Raw genomic sequence first — 16,583 nt, 5'->3', positions numbered from 1 at the left:
AGATAAAGGCCAATAAAGTATATACCCAGATATACATATATGTCACTGTAAATCCTTTTAGTAAACAGTATCATTCCCCTCCCCCGCAACTTGTACGAGGGAAAAGTATGTGCAAGCTAAGCCTGGCCTTACGCAAAGAGATTTAGGTGTTATCCCTGTCAAAGCAGTCTTGGATGCCTATTTGGAAATAACAGGTGCTATTACTATAATGTACTAGGTATGTAACTACATAATCTGTGAACCGTTCGTCCATCAAAATCCAGGGTCGCTCACAGATCGAATTCCCAAACAGGCTTGGCGTCTCTTAGACCCCCTTATGACAGGCGCTTAGACCTGCACATCTAGATCTATAGACTTCATTCTCCTAAATATTGTATAAATCTAATACAGTAAGTATTCCTTACCATCATGCTCTACTCACCACCTGGATATTGGAAAAAACAGATTTCCTAATTGCTGACGCTGAACAGTACTTGCGAATTTCTATCTATACGTCGCCGGAAGGGAAAATCACGTGCAGTGACGTCGGGACTCGACGGATCATACGCTCGAGCCAAGACCAGGGTTAGAAAGCTGGAGAGTTAGGAGTTTGCATCCCCTGCAGATTGGTGACTCATGGAAGAAACATAATAATGAACAATCAGAAATACCCAAAAAAGAATCTATTGTTTGAGAATATAGATAGATATCCCCATTAGCATATAGACGTGACTACTGTACAGTAAAGAAAAAAAATCATGAATAAAACCATACATACCACTTTTCCAGCCCGATTCAGCTGGATGCAAATTTTTTTCTCCTGCAATACGGTACGGTACTCAGCGCGGGCCAATTAGGGGGGGATCGTAGACCGAGTTCAACCAATCAAATGATGGCGGGGCCCAGCAGAATCCGGGCGACTGAAGCCGGTGGAACTCTGCGCGTTTGTACTTAAGCAATCCCCCTCCCTCCGAGCCTTTTTCTTGGAGCTCCCTCCTATTTTTACCTGGAATCCCCCTGACCGCCCACGTATCCAAGGTTACCTTCCTAAACATAACATCAGACGCGTCGCGTGTCCACCCCCCTTTTTTAATTCTTTTTTTTTAACCCTTCCATTCCCAAAATTATTCCTTCATAATTCCCATTTTCCCAGTTTCTCCGACTCCGGCCTTTCCCACCTCAGGCTTCCACACCCACTCATTTTCTCCCCAATTTTTATCCATCTTTCTCCGCCTTCCCTTTTGCGAGTGTTCAGACTGTGATCCCGTGACTTGCTTGTTCCTCCATCGCACGTGATCCGCAGACCGCCTTGCTTGGCAGTATTAATTTCTTTGCCTCCGTCGCATTCTCCACTCTTTCTATATTTCGGAAAGTGGTGAATCTCTATCAATTCTTTCCCCTATCTTTTTCTTCTCACCGTCGCATCTACGCTGTCGGATTTTTTTTTCTCTCGTCGCGTGTCTTTAAATTCCTCCCGCGCGACTATCTCAGTTTAGTTTGTGATTGCGCGCGGAGAGCAGAGTGTATCCAGTTTCTCAGCTCGCGAACCCGATATCTCACTCACCTCTCTGTTACCTCTTCTAAAGCCTGTACTTCTCATCCTCGCTATTCCATATGGCCACGCCGCCCCCAGAGGCTCCTCCTGTTGTCAAGGAGGAGAAGCCTCAGCTGCCTCCTTCTCCGACTGGAGCTCCTGCCCCGGATATCGTGCCCACCAGGTAAGCATCTACTTCTATGCATTGCGCATCAATCTTGGCCCCGCGCGACATGCGCTGACTTCATTTTTAGTGGTCAGAATGCAGCGACTGGCTTGAAGACAGATTCTCCCGCCCCTGTTCCCTCCCCCACACCCGCCACCGCTCCCGCAACTGAGAGCGATGTCGTACCCGCGACCAACGGCCACTCACCCAGTGCACCTTCATTCACAAACGGAACTAGTGCTACCGCATCGCCTCCAAAGTCCCCCGCACCAACACCTGCTGTTGCCAGCGATACTGTTGCCGGATCCCCGCGTGATGCTCCTATACCAGCGTCTGAATCTCTTCCGGCCGCAAGTGAATCCAAAGCTAGCGCGAATGTAACCGCGGACGTGGCATCAACCGCGACACCTGAGATTAAGAAGTCAGAGGAGACCCCTGCTCCAGCTGAGTCGCAGCCTGCTACGACCTCTGTAGCTGAGAGTACTCCTGTCGACAACACCCCTCAACCTTCTACCAATAAATCTACAGAGCCAGCTCCTCCATTGTCAAATGACGTTGCTGCAAGTGAAGATAAGATGGCTATTGATAGCGCCCCCCGAGCCGGTTCCCGAAACTCAACTTCCTCATCACCCCACTTCCGAAACCACCACACCCCACCTTCCACCGGTTCAAACTGATCACGAAATGAAGGATGCTCCAAGTGCTCCTATGTCTCCTTCAAAGCTCTCACGCGAGCGTGAGGCTGACCCCTCTGAGGAGCCAGCTGCGAAACGCACCAAGGTTGAAGGCCATGATTCGAATGCAGTCGACGTCAAGCCTCCAAACCTGTCCACCACAGTCACTGAGCCTGCCGCTCAAAATACTGTTCAACCGGCTCCTCAACCTGCTTCTCAGCCTCCAGCGCCAGCTACCCAAACTACTCCAGCGGCTCCAGCGGCTTCAGCTCCTTCACATCAGGGACCTGGAATTACGAAAATGCAGCAAAAGTTCATTCAAAAATCTTTGACGACCCTGAAACGCATGCATGACTCTCGTTTCTATCGTGAAGCCGTGGACTATGTCAAATTGAATATCCCTAACTACCCTTTTGTCATTAAGGAGCCCATGGATTTGAGCACCATTGAGAAGAAACTAAAGAACAACTCCTATTCCTCTCCCGAGGCCCTCTTCCGTGATTTTGATCTGATGGTGAATAATTCTTTGGTCTTCAACGGGCCCGATCACCTGGTCTTCCAAGAGGGTGACAAGCTGAAGCAGACCTTCCACAAGCAAATGGTCAATCTTCCCAAGTCTGACGAAGTTGAGGAGAAAAAGCCAAAGAAGCTCACAGAGAAGACATCTGCTGCCCGACGAGAGCCTAGGACTTCGACTGGAAGCACAACTGCAAAGGCTGCCTCTCCACAAAGCACTACATTTGCTCTGGGACCTGAAGGACTCCCTGTCATTCGACGCGATTCTACCAACCCGGATGGACGGCCCAAGCGTTCTATTCACCCGCCCAAACGTGACCTTCCATACGCTACTAAACCCAAGAAGAAGAAGTATCAATGGGAGTTGCGATTCTGCCAGGAAGCTCTCGAAGAGCTCTACAAGCCCAAGCATCAATTCAATGCGATCCCTTTTTACAACCCCGTTGACCCTGTCGCCCTCAACATCCCCACATACCATAGCATCATCAAGAAGCCAATGGACATGTCCACCATCAAGAGCAAGCTCAACACTGGCCAGTACGAAAACGCGAAGGAGTTTGAGGCTGACGTCCGTCTCATGTTCAAAAATTGCTACCGTTTCAACCTCCCTGGGGACCCTACTTACCAATGCGGTAAGGGTCTCGAAGAAATCTTCGACCGCAAATGGGCGCAGAAGCAGGACTATTTGGATCGCCATGAGCCGCATCCTGAGCAAAACTCTGATTCTTCTGATGACGATAGCGATGACGATGCTGAGAGTGACGAAGACGATGAGCAACTCAATGAACTCCAGCGGAAGATCGCCGAGATGTCCCGTCAGGTTGAAATGATCACTCAGAAGAAAAAGAAGACTCCTCCAACCAGCAAGAAGTCGGGCTCTAAGGCTAAGCCGGCCAAGAAAGACTCAAAGAAGTCTTCTTCGAGCAAGAAGGAAAAGAAACCCAGCAAGGCCGCGAAGCCAGAGAAGGCGCGCTTCGTCACCTACAATGAGAAGCAGATCATCTCCAATGGTATTAGTGCTCTCCCGGACAAGAAGATGCAGCAGGCCCTCCAGATCATTCAGTCCAATGTTCCTGCTCTCAAGGTAAGTTATTACGACTTTCACACCGCTCATCCAGACTTGAGCACCGCTAACATTGATATTTACACAGAACACTGCCGAGGCCGAGATCGAGCTCGATATTGATGAACTCCCCAACGATGTCCTGCTTATGCTGCTCAAATTTGTCAAGAAGAACGCACCAAACGTTGTGGATGATGAAGACGATGCCCCTGGAAACCCGCATGTCTCTGCTGCCAAACCCAAGAAGAACAAGCCCATGAGCAAGTTCGAGCAGGAAGCTCAGATCAATATGCTCGAGAGCAATCTTTCCCAGTTTGCCGGTGGTGGCGGCGGAGGTTCCCCCGAACCCATGCCTTCCGTTGAAGCTATGGTTTCCAGCGATGATGAGTCAGATGATGATTCGGAGGAGAGCGAAGAGGAGTAATTGTCCTGTCTTCGTGCAGACCTTGTTTTTATTTGCGTTTTTAGCGTTTGACTTGCCTCCCCCTCCCTGGCGATTTCTTCATTTCAATCTTCAGTCCCCCTCGTTATCTTTTTATGATCTGATCAATCTTGTACATAACCTCTTTCCCCCCTCCTTCTCGTCTCTTCTTTTCTTTCTACTTTCAGAATCCCTGGACCCAGCATGTGGCCCTGGATCCTGTGGGCACGAAAGAAAAAAATCCGAAATGCTGGAGTTTTCAAGGACTGAATTGCTTGAATAGTTCCCATCCTTTTTTTTTTCTGATGTACTTTCTTCTCTACGCTAGCTGGAGCAGATTTGCTTTGATGATTTTGAGGATGGAAAAAGTGGGATCGAATTGAAGCAGGTTGCTTCACTTGTATGATTACGAAAGAAACGCGCGAATACCGAATATCAATCTGCTTTAGTATTTCTTGATAGCCACAAAGTAGCAGTAGTTGAATGTACTCCGTTGATTGAGTGGAGATTGGCGGAGTGCGGAGATCTGTTGCATTTCCGGCGGTGAACTTCCATTCTTCCTCCACAAACATGATTCCCCCTTGCGACCCCTCAATTCTCGAGCAAAACCCCAAATTCAAACGATTATATGAGAACCTGACAGTTAATTTACTGAATTCAGATTGCTCGACACGCGCCTATAGCGCTGAGCCCACGCGGGCAGCTATTGCTGAAGTACGTCTCGACGCGCCAGCTGTGTACACACATTGTCGATCAGCGACCTAATCTTGCTCTTACAGGACCTGAAACAATGTCAAATTCAGGATAACAAAAAGAGGATAAAATTAGGCCTCCTCAAACATATGGCGTTTGCCTCGGACAGCGAGGTCCCGCATGATGTGAGTCTGCCCAATGGATTAAAGCATAGAACAGTGCAGCACGTACTGTCAGCAGAGGCCCAAACAGATAACTGATTTCTCACATATGTAGTGCCACGATAATCTCGCCATAATATCTCTCTACCTTGAAACACCCACCATCGCAATCGAACCAGAGTCATCTACACAAATCTCAAACCAAAATGCTACAGGCCAACCCACCGACAATGCCCTCTCCCTCCTCGCGCCGGAGATAGAAACCTTCTACAAAAACCTCCCATCTCTATCCCTTCATTTATCAACCCTCATCTCCGACGCAATTGCCGATCTCCGCGCAATATCAAACACAGATACGAACCCCGATCTACCCAACGCCCAAGATGCGTCGCAAAACCCATCAAGAATGATATCAACGGCCCGGGTAACTTCAAATCACTACATTCGTTCCCGTGAACGAGATAGACGAGTCAGAACTTCCATGGCACCCGTTCCACATTTAGCATCGCAATTGCGAGAGCGGGTGCGGAATCTTCGTCGTGTACAGTTATCTGAGCTACCCGCTGCCCGACGGGAGATGGCAGCGACTGCGGCGGCTCTTTTAGCAGTACAAACGCTTGTTCTGGAACGAATGGTTGTTATACTTGAGAGGGCGAAGCATGGGGCGTTAGCGAGGGCGACGAAGGCAAAAGCGGAGCATTTGGCTACTGTTTCGCAGGGAATTGAGGGGAAATTAGAGTATGTATCCCCCCGGTTGTATTCTTTGATTTTTTTTTTTTTGATTTTTTTTTTTGACTTGGAATATTCGAGCTACGATATCGAATTGGGTAAATATTTATTAATTGTTGTAGGGTTACGAAGCTTGAGATAGCGGCGATGCTGTATACGCCTGAGACACTTGCTGCGTTGGGACGGTACCAGAGTCATTTACAGGATGCTAGAATGAAATTGGATGATCGTCGGAATCTCGCGAGGAAAGAATTAAGTCGGTATGGGGATGTTGAAGAATCGGAAGAACTGAGTGATCGGGGTGTGTCTGATGGAGGGACGTTGGTTGAGATCGCTCGTCGGTATGGAAATTTGCTAAGAGAAGTCGAGATGGTGAAGATGGAGATAGCTCGGATCGGAGAGTAATTGACTCATGAATATCTTCTTTACAGAAATAAATGTCATATATGAAATATTCCACATCGTAATCAACTGAGTCCGTTGTATATGTATGTAGTAGACTCGTCAACTCATTTTATACTCCGCAATCACATGACCCGCCACACTTCCCTTCTGGGAAACTGTCCAATCTTTTTTCGCCTCGTATTAATTCTTGACTCAAATACTTCTTCCACGCAAAATAAAAAGAACAGACACTTTTGAAACACCGCAAATAAGCCAGATAAGTCAAAGCGAAGAAATTTAAAAATGGCCGACGACGCACTTTCAATCTACGATGAAATCGAAATCGAAGATATGACCTTCGACCCCGCGATGCAGATCTACCACTTCCCCTGTCCTTGCGGAGATCGGTTCGAGATCGCCATTGACGATTTACGTGATGGAGAGGAAATCGCCGTCTGCCCGAGTTGCTCTTTGATGATTAAAGTTATTTTCGACTTGGTAGGTATTTCCACGAGCGAGTTCAAGAGATGCTGTACCTGTGCCTGTGCCTGGATTGTTACTAACTTTTTTCTTTCCCGAATAGAGCGATCTACCCAGGGCGGATAATGAACAAGGCTCAGGGTCTGTTGCTGTTCAGGCTTGAGCGGATCGAGTTTGTCTTCGATGACGGATTATAAAAGTGTGATTGGGCTGGATGTTGCTTTATCCAATTTGATACCAAATGAGAAGGATCAGAAGTACAGGATGAGGTACAAATGTGAGAGAAGTACGATTTGGCGGGTCTCGAGCTCAGCTAAGCGTATCGCCTAGACCCTGATGGGTGCACGCGCGGCACTGAGGCCTTGAATGGCTAATTCTTCTCTGGAGGACTTATGATGGGTCCTATAAGTCGAGAAACTAAGGACTGGATGAGTTCGGCCAAGCGTCATCTCGGTATTACTGCTAGGAAAGACGGGGTATCTCTCGAAATCTTGCATTCAAGATAGTCGGTTAATCTGAGGTGGATATATTGTCCCGCCAGTCCTGCTTCTGCAATACTTGGAGCTTACAACTGATTTACTGGTTGAATACTACCAACGCTAGCAACACTAGCAGCCTGGACCAACGGACTATCCCTAACAGATGATATCATGAAATGGTTCTATGTATCAGATAGCCCAAGCTAGCGTCTACAATGCAAGCATCCAGAGAGAAGAAAAAGGCCAATGAAATCTTACAAGGGTAAATGCAACCTAAAATACAACCAAAACACTATCAACAGCTCTCATCACAACACACCTCTTGCAAGTAACATCTACTCCACAATCTGCGAATAGACATCCTTCGGCAATCGAAGCGTCAACTCCTCATTAAGTAAATCCGTCAGATTAGAACCATCCCGCAAATAAATCCATTGCCCATTGACGAATTCCCGTGTCTCCTGCTTCTCATGCATACGATCACCCTCAACGATCCAATCATATCGCTTGGGCCCTGAAATCGGCGATGAAAGCCAGATTTGCTTGTTGGGTGGTTGTTTGTTTAGCACGTAAGTTCCGATTCCGGGGAGTGAGACGTTTAGAACGCCGGCCTGATTTATGTGAGTGAGGTTTTCTTTTTTCATTGCGCAACCCGTGAAGCAGGTGAAATTAATAAGATATTCACTTACACTATACTCAGCCTCGACATCACTGCCTTCTTCTTGGGCTTTCTCTAGCTCGGCTAGCAGGACGTTGAAATAGTGCTCGGAATACTCATAATACTCTTCCGGCGACAGTGGTGTGGGCTCGGTGACGTGTGCCGCGGCACCGGCGACAGGAGTCTGGTGTGGAGGACGAGGGTCCTCGGTATCAGGCTGAAGACCTTTGGCGAAGGAGCTAGTAGAGTGGAATGAACGAGTAGCTACGGGTGCAGCTACAGCTAAGTGCGGCGTTGAGCTTGGGCGGAGGGACCGGGTTGGTGGGGTGGTCGTTGCGATGGCCCGGGTTGGTCGCGCTGTGTAGCGGAAGATTCTGGGAGCTGTACGGGAGAGCATTTTGGAGGGATTGATCTTTTGTCTTTTGTGGGTTGAGGAGTTGAGAGATGTCTATAAGAAGAAGATTGGAAGTGGTTTCGTTGCGGAGAGGGCTACATCATCGGCGGAGATACCGCCTTCCGAATGCGGATGCTCATGCCAAGGTGAGCTTATTTTCGACGTCAATAGAAGGGATTTTTGTTTAAATTGACTTGAGGGAATTTGAGGGATAGAGTAGAAAATGTCAAGTAATTGGAGTGAGTGCCTTGAAATATAACTGTGGCTGCCAGGATTTGTGATTGAGGTAGTCTGCCGCGAGGCTTTGAGCTTAGTATGAGATGCAAGCTGATTCGGCTATAGTAAAAGTATTACATTTGTTCTATTATTTGTTTCTTTTCTTTCTTTTTCTTTTCTTTCTTTTTTTGCCCAATACTTGGAGCCCTAAACAGATGATACAGAAAGGGATAATTCAAAGACCAGGCGATTTCAAGTTCCAAAGAATTGAAGTGGACTGTTTCCCATTGTAGCTCAATATGATTTCCAACTTGAAGTTAAAGACGTGATTTTGATTTCGCTATTAAAAGATTAATACCAGACTTACGAAGAAGAATCTTGCAAAAAAGTTCATGCTTACCCTCAAGTTCGGCCTTTTTGATTTTGAATCGAGCAGCCGGAGCTCCACTAGCAAGTCTTTCTGAGAGAGCCTCCGTTGCATTATAAACAGCCAGCAGCCGCTCACTTCTCAAGGGAATATTCTGTAGCCGTTTCGTTTCCATCATACTGAGACCATAATTAACCTCGAGCTGACTTTCCAGAAACTTTACCACGGAGTCATGGAAACCATTAACAGGGAATACTCGATTGACCAGTCCCCAATCTTGCAATTCCGGCACAGTAAGCTTTCGACCGAACATGAGGAAGTCGTTCGCGCGAAGGACACCCATATGTCTTGATAAATTGGTCGAAGACCCTGCTTCTGGAACCAAAGCTAATGAGTTAAATGGAACTTGGAGATATGTGTTCTCCGCGGCGAGAACTATATCGGCGATCCCTTGAAACCAAGCTGCACCGCCTCCAACTCCAGGGCCATTCAATGCTAGGACAAACACCTTCTTGTGATCAATTAAGGATCTCAGTAGCTCGATCACTGTAATGAGCTTTAGTTAAGGTTTGTTCTAGAAATACCGGGGTGCACTCTGACTTAATGCAAACCGCTCTTGATGGGCAACCTTCAGTTGCACTTGAGTGAGGCTATCTGCCCCCTCATCAAGTGGTCGCGAACCTATAGATGTATGACTGAGAAATAAGTCCCATAAACGGAGAACAAGTGGTGATTTACCTCGTACATCGGCACCGGCTGAGAAGAAACGACCTTCACCTGTTAAGACCGTGAAGACAGTCGCTGGATTTTCATCTAATTCTCGCACCGCATGCAAAGTATCGACGAGGAGGTTACCCCCAAAGGAATTGAGAGATTTTGGTCGATTGAACTAAGAATTGTTATTTCTTAGAAAATATCCAAGAGTGTGGAGATATTCACTTTGATAATGCCGATTTGGCCCTTCACTTCCACTATGATATCTGTATAACGGTAAGGTACCATGGTTCCTATACTTGCTCGAGCTGTAATGTCAAAATTGGTGCTTTATGCAATAATTGCAGGATTCTTTTGAAATATAGTCTGTCCGAGTATGTTGTCTACTCAAGTCAATTCCGAAGCAGCCGAGCCTCGTTGAGTTCCCCGCAAGAAGCGCCTCGGATGTGCCCCACAAGGAAGTACCGAGGTAGAGAATCTTTGTACCTGTTTGATTTAGGGCTTACGATCAAAAAATGTATAGGACCAACATAATATACTGAACTGATACTTCTTGTCTCGGCTTCGTCTGATGATATTGTGCTGCTTTTGAACTTATCGATCATTCACTAATCATAGGATTATTACCCCAAAGAATCTATATAGTAGTCATACGAGGAAAGGACAATTTTATCGTTGTCTTTATTTATCATTGCGATATCAAATAGTATGATAATGCCAAAGTGTCACTCTTTTATCACTTGCCCGCATATGGCTCACTCGTCGAACAATTTTGGAGAAGAATGACCGTACAGGATCCTGTAGCGACGGTACTGAAGTTTGACTGAAGATAGAACCCGGACTGAAAAGAATTCGAAGACACGGTTGAAAGGGTTGGTAACTGAGACATGCTATTCTCGTCATATTTATGAATAGGATCAACTAACCTGAAAGTAAATGGTCCAAAGCGAGTGGGAGATACAGCCGATTGGTGATTGATGCTAGCAGATTTGCAACGTATGAATGTTTGCGAGGAAAAGAAAAAGCGTGGGGAAGCGTGGGGCGAATATTAACTAATAACAGCGCAAACCACCCTTGGAAAGCTGAAGCTGATTGAAATAAGTGAAAGAAAGTCGCCATTAACCGACTTATTCTGCTAGTACGTTGTGATATGCGAATATCCAATTCCCAGGTAGATCTTTAGTGCTTACTGGATTCGAAATAAGCGCTGTAATACGTCGCGATCAAATTTCAAGGACAAAACAACACGCGACCTTGTGACCACAGCCTCAAGTTTGCGCACTAATTCCAATATCTCAGTTCGCTGGCATCCATTTGCAAAAGTAAGACCTGATGGTATTGGGGCGTGTTAGCTGAGAAGCATTTTTAGCCGAGAACATTCTAAGTAGACGTAATTATTAGTAGCTACCTCATTCTTAAATCCAGAAAAATATACACGTCGCATGTATCAGTTGGAAATCAAGCTTTACTGGTATAGAGCGAAGTTTGAGTAATTGGGAGTTGCGAGAGAACTGCTTTGTGTTTAACATGGAGTAGGATTTGACTAATGCATGTTGACTAGGTTATACATTAGTGTAGATATAAGTGCCACGAATTCATTCAAATTCTGAGGTACTGATTCACTCTTAGTAGTGCCTCATAAGTGATGTAGAAAATCACCCGGTTAGCAACAAGATTTGCCAAATTTTCCTGCCGCATTTTCATTCCTAGACCATACCAACTCTGTCCAACTATCTAAGTGAGTGTCAGCACAGTCAGAAGTCAATTTGAAGTTTCAATGTTGTGTAACAAGGAGATAAAAGACCGAATATAGCTTTGCGGTCAAATAGGTGTTCATCAAGGTAAAACGGGTTCCTATTATAGAATAGACATCACTAAAGATAACGGTGAGCGAGAGCCAGAATCGTCCGCTCAAGAAGAGGCTCAATACGTTCGAAATTTGCATGGTATCGCTTCTAATTTATGGATAAAGACGGAATCACGTCGTAATGGGATGTCTTTAAGTGAATTCTAATACAAAGACCGTCATTCCATGCTAGTGGTCATCTGGTAGTAGAAAACGCCCTGGCATGTCTAGTGAAACAGTATTAATGGAGTCTCTCCATCAGCAGCTCAAGTGATCTTTCCATAACTTCATGGTGACGAAAAGGCCCAACAAATCGGAAATATCCACAAGGTGGTTGGGAGGGTCTTTATACTAGCGGAGGTGGTAAAGCACCATAAGCAGTGCCAGTAGGTCGTTCCGAAGATCTCAAATCTAGAATTCACTATTCATCTGTGAATTGTTGCCACGGTGGCGATTTACTATAACTACTCCTATTAGTAGTAGCTTTCTTATACTACTAGACAAAAACCAATACACCTATATTGGTAGATACCGTTGCTATAATGCAGAATCGATAAATTCTGTCTTCGCGAGTGGATTACATATCATTTGCAACACAGCCGAGGTCGGGACTTTCATCACGAACTAGACCAATCAATATTTAATAAACCGCGCATTAAGCATGGAAGTACTTCGTATAACAGCTCCCGATCCCTGTTGTGACATATCAAATGTTGGTTGGTGTGTCCCCGCTGAGATGATACATCATAGGTATAATTACATGCAGGAAAGCCAGCAAACCAGCCTCATTTTAAAAGGAGCGAGAACACCCACAGTTCTGCATTGCCTTCCCCCGATCCATCGCTCTTCAATATTGGGGCCAGCTCAAAGATGAAAAGGGGCTGCTTGCTAAAGTGATGGCGTATTTGGGGATAGGTCCGATGAGTTGTCGTACGATTGATTCAAAATTAAAAATAGGAGACTACTAGTACCCCGGAGACATCCGCTGTGACGTGGACTGTTAACTTGTGGCTGGACTAGAAGGCTGGAGGCGTTCTTAGACAGACTGGGAGTTGTCAAAATTAGAGCACGCTAAAAGACACTGCTAAGTGATCCTCCCGCCCGATGCCTAAAGAATTAAAGCACTATGCCTAAAATGTATAGAAGGCTGAGTATTCTTGCAACAATGCTGGGGGCTATTGCAGCGTATACAAAGTAGTCAAAGCCTGTCTGATAATTCTCGTCCATGAAGAGTACTCAACACCCCGTAGAATCATATCGAATGGTGGCCATTTTGAGTAATCAACTCCCCTCACCAGGAGGCGTTGAGTGTGAGGAGAAAGGACTACATAAGAGGCGAATTTGCATGAATTTTAATAACCCTAAATGTTGGAGATATTGGACTTGCTTAAATACCAAATGTCAGCCACGTCCCTGACCCGACCACGGGAATTCATAGAATGGAAGACGTTTCAAGGCAGTATTCCTGGGCCACTGGCATCATAACCCCAAGAGAGTGGAGCCTATAGGAGAAATCTGGAAGTTCTTGTCCGCTCCAATTGACATCGTAACCAATTTTTACACCAGCCAGCAGCCAGTGACCGAAAGGGTTGAAAAAAAAATTCGTATTCTTCGCCATCTATCACCATCCATCCTACCGGATTACAAACGGAGTACAACGGAGCCACACCGACGAAAAACTTACAAACTTCATTCTTGGCCTAATTGTCGATGGATGGCTAGACCCTCCCCACTATCCGCCAAGCGGGCGCCGAGTCGCATGCCACCGTCGAGGCTTCGCCTGACTAGCGTTATTGTTTAGGGCATGGGGCCTGATCGATCAGGGCAAGGTTTCGTGTCTCAGAGACGATTCATCTGCCGCGCAGAAGTACCTGTGGGCCCTAGGCTGGGCAGTGTGAGGTAATTCTGGCCCTGGGAAGAGCAATGTGAAACAATGGCGTCGATCGGAGGAGCAGGCCGGATAAGATGTGACTGGCGGATGTCGTCATGTGGTGGCGCCTACTGCAGTAGTCGGTGTGTCTACTGTAATTGTAGTTCATTTGTCGGATTGTTTGGTGGTTCGTTGACGAGGCTATGACTTTGTTCCTGAGACAGATCAGACATGGCTTTTTCTTTGGTTACATCTGAAATTGGGATATAATGGCTGATAACCAAATAAATCAATATTTTGGCCTAGATCTGTTGTAAGCTCAATGGATAACCCCTCTTTGTGATCCAAAGAAGAGCGAGTTAGGGTTAGGGAGGTCTGCCCTATCACAACGTCTGCCCTGACGGAACCAAAGGGAACCACTTTACGGTGCTACAGGATAACCAATCAAGTAAATTGCACACGCAAGCAGCATCCGTGGTTCAATGGATCCACTTCACACTGTTTTGTCGAATATTCACATGGTCTGTGCCGTTTGTACCTATGTACCTGGACTCGTCAGGGCGTTAAGCAGAGCAACTGAGTCGACTATCCCCTACCGAACCTCACCCCTTGATTCTGCTAGTCAGGGGACATCCCATCAATAGTCCGTAGCTGCGTTCTATGAATCGTAAGACCAGGTAAACCTTTGATATCCCAAATGACACTTCAAGAATACCAAGAGTACTCTTTGTTGGAACTATCCCCGCCAACGGTCTAGACATTCAAAATTGGTGGAGTTTGCGATCTCCCGTGGAGTACAGTATAAACGATCCACCTTCAGTAGAAAATGTTGTATCAAATGAAGCGCCCCGCCAGTACCTGAACCAATAGATGTACAATGCCCGGCTGTCAGGCCTCGTCTCGCCTCCCCCTGTTTTCTCCACGAGTCGTGTACCACGGTAATAATGAAAGCCGGCATTGTTGGTTGGACGAAACGGAGATGAAGAAAAGAAATGGACGAAAGAAAGAAATGCCCCATTCCCTAAATGTTTCCATATGGCATCCAATAATGATATCGTCTTTGATCCACCACATGCGAGAATGAGGATGAAGAACGGTATGGTTCCAGTCGGATGGTTTGGCTGGTAAGTTTGACGCACAACGAGCAGGGGCATCTGCGGCACATTTAACAGCGTCGTTTTCCTCCTTCGACTTGTTCTTTTTCTTCTCTTCCTCAGTTTACTCGTTACATTCACTCCTTCGGTCTTCGGTCCTTTTTTGCTTTCCTAGTTCCTGTGCCGTGCACGGTCTAGTCCTTCCTTTTATCAACATCAACTTCATTCTTTTTGAGAACAGGTTTCTCCCGATCTCCCGATCTTTTCAATCTTTTCGATCCTCATTCATTTCGGATCAATCCAACTACAACAACAGACAAAATGGTTTCCTTCACCAAGCTGTTCACTGCCGGCCTCATGGCCACCGCAACCCTCGCTGCCCCCGTTGAGGTCCAGAAGCGCAGCACTAGCAAGCGTGGTGCTGCTTACAACGACATTTCCACCGTCTCTGCCATGACCGGCTCTGGTAACGTTGCTTGGGCTTACAACTGGGCCATGTCCCTCTCCGGCAACCTTCCTAGCGGCGTTGACTTCGTCCCTATGCTCTGGGGCGCCAGAGACTTCGGTGGCTGGTTCGCCGCAATCGAGACTGCTCTGTCCAGCGGTAGCGAGTACATCCTGGGTTTCAATGAGCCCGATATGGCCTCCCAGGCTAGCATGTCTGCTTCTGAGGCCGCTGGCTACTACCAGAACTACATTACTCCTTACGCTGGTAAGGCCAAGCTCATCTCTCCCGCTGTCACCTCCTCCACCACCGATGGCCAGGGTCTGAGTTGGTTCCAGTCTTTCATGGACCAATGCACCTCTTGCGACATCAGTGGTCTGGCTGTCCACTGGTATGGTAATGACATCGATGAGTTCAAGACTTTCGTCCAGCAGGCTATCGATACTGCCAGCAGCTACTCTCTGTCCGAGGTCTGGATCACTGAGTTCGCCCTCAGCGCTGATGTCAACGGTATCGTCGACCAGACCACCACCAACAGCTTCGTCAGCGAGGCCATCTCCTACCTTGATAGCCAGTCCGCTGTCACTCGCTACTCTTACTTCATGGCTGCCGACAACTACCTCCTTAGCGGTGGATCTCTCAACTCCGTCGGCCAGACCTACTGCAGCTAAGCAGATATCAAAAAATGGGAAGAGGAGTAAGGTGTGATTATGGTTTTAGTCCAATTGAGCAGGGATGCGGTGTTTCATGATGAACATACTCATCAAAGAAGGGTCTTTTTTTTTCTTTGGCGTCATGGGATAAGACCGGATTTTTATAGTCCCGGATCTTTCCAGCAGTTTGGCGCATTTACGGGTCTCATCTGAGTTTCATTTACTTCCTTTGTTCATATTAGACTTCTGAGTTTACTTGCAAATGTGAGACACAAGTCTGAACATTTCATTCACATTCCTTGAAATAATTTGTAGTTGCAGAAAGTAGACCATAGAAACTAAAATTAACCTGTTTTTGTTGACTACAATTTTACACTATAGCTACACTGTACTGGATTGGCGGTACTGTATACATGGTACACTATACAAGTACATAGGTCCCTGACCGTCTTTCCCCCTTTGGCTGATGTATTTCTCCGCGACCCGCAATCGGGTAGGGTTATGTCTGTTGCCGCAAGTAGCACATATAGGATTGAGAAACAGAGCTACATTCGTTATATTGGTAGACCTCGATTTGACTACTGTATAGTTCTGGACGACTGTTCTATCTGGTCAATTCTAGCAAGTTCAGAACCAGATGATCAATCTGACTCTGCTTTGGTCGGATACATTAATATGGGGCGACTGGGGAATGGAACGTCCCAGGAAAGTTATTTATACAGATGGATATGCATCACGTCTTCAAGAACAAGATGTGTTTCTGTGTCCATGTGATCACGATATCAATTTCCGTTTCCGAGAACGGAAATTGCCAAGAAATCCGAGACAATTACAGAGTCTGAGTATCTTGAGCGGCAGTCTTCTGTCATAAGGCAAAACCAAGCCCCCCTAATTTATGTTTCATTCGTACCATAATAAAATGAAACCATTTACCATTCTGGCTATAGGCTTTGTATATCGGACTATTCATGAATCCATCGGAACAAACTAAATAGTATTTCTGCATTCCTTCCTGTGGAAAAGAGTTTTATTCGAAATCCAAAGCTG

General features: G+C 46.4%; 6 protein-coding genes across 6 annotated transcripts; 4 read left to right on the top strand and 2 right to left on the bottom strand.

Annotated features, from left to right (window-relative positions):
• Positions 1–1,593: 1,593 nt before the first annotated feature.
• On the top strand, positions 1,594–4,356 carry N7469_003436 (putative transcription regulator BDF1; the record flags this gene model as incomplete). Its single annotated transcript, XM_056642356.1, has 4 exons — positions 1,594–1,697; positions 1,768–2,159; positions 2,269–3,953; positions 4,021–4,356. 4 exons carry the CDS (start codon positions 1,594–1,596, stop codon positions 4,354–4,356), a joined length of 2,517 nt encoding a protein of 838 aa, XP_056501768.1.
• A 567-nt stretch (positions 4,357–4,923) lies between these two features.
• N7469_003435 (uncharacterized protein) lies at positions 4,924–6,341 on the top strand (the record flags this gene model as incomplete). Its single annotated transcript, XM_056642355.1, has 4 exons — positions 4,924–5,067; positions 5,133–5,231; positions 5,323–5,945; positions 6,059–6,341. The coding sequence occupies 4 exons, from the start codon at positions 4,924–4,926 to the stop codon at positions 6,339–6,341; spliced, it is 1,149 nt and encodes a 382-aa protein (XP_056501767.1).
• Positions 6,342–6,623: 282 nt separating this feature from the next.
• dph3 (CSL family zinc fnger-containing protein) lies at positions 6,624–6,963 on the top strand (the record flags this gene model as incomplete). The annotated part of the gene is made up of 2 exons (XM_056642354.1): positions 6,624–6,818; positions 6,904–6,963. 2 exons carry the CDS (start codon positions 6,624–6,626, stop codon positions 6,961–6,963), a joined length of 255 nt encoding a protein of 84 aa, XP_056501766.1.
• Positions 6,964–7,614: 651 nt separating this feature from the next.
• On the bottom strand, positions 7,615–8,334 carry N7469_003433 (frataxin family protein; the record flags this gene model as incomplete). The annotated part of the gene is made up of 2 exons (XM_056642353.1): positions 7,615–7,890; positions 7,969–8,334. The coding sequence occupies 2 exons, from the start codon at positions 8,332–8,334 to the stop codon at positions 7,615–7,617; spliced, it is 642 nt and encodes a 213-aa protein (XP_056501765.1).
• Positions 8,335–8,864: 530 nt separating this feature from the next.
• On the bottom strand, positions 8,865–9,916 carry N7469_003432 (enoyl-CoA hydratase/isomerase family protein; the record flags this gene model as incomplete). Its single annotated transcript, XM_056642352.1, has 4 exons — positions 8,865–8,887; positions 8,948–9,460; positions 9,515–9,803; positions 9,854–9,916. 4 exons carry the CDS (start codon positions 9,914–9,916, stop codon positions 8,865–8,867), a joined length of 888 nt encoding a protein of 295 aa, XP_056501764.1.
• Positions 9,917–14,759: 4,843 nt separating this feature from the next.
• N7469_003431 (glycoside hydrolase family 128 protein) lies at positions 14,760–15,554 on the top strand (the record flags this gene model as incomplete). The annotated part of the gene is made up of 1 exon (XM_056642351.1): positions 14,760–15,554. One exon carries the CDS (start codon positions 14,760–14,762, stop codon positions 15,552–15,554), a length of 795 nt encoding a protein of 264 aa, XP_056501763.1.
• Between the last annotated feature and the right edge of the window lie 1,029 nt (positions 15,555–16,583).

Source organism: Penicillium citrinum, assembly GCF_028827155.1.
Source record: "Penicillium citrinum strain IBT 23319 chromosome Unknown utg000003l:1.0-4596430.0:1.0-4598250.0, whole genome shotgun sequence".
Lineage (NCBI taxonomy): Eukaryota > Fungi > Ascomycota > Eurotiomycetes > Eurotiales > Aspergillaceae > Penicillium > Penicillium citrinum.
The sequence above is the reverse complement of the archived record's forward strand: the minus strand, read 5'-3'. Positions and strand labels throughout refer to the sequence as shown.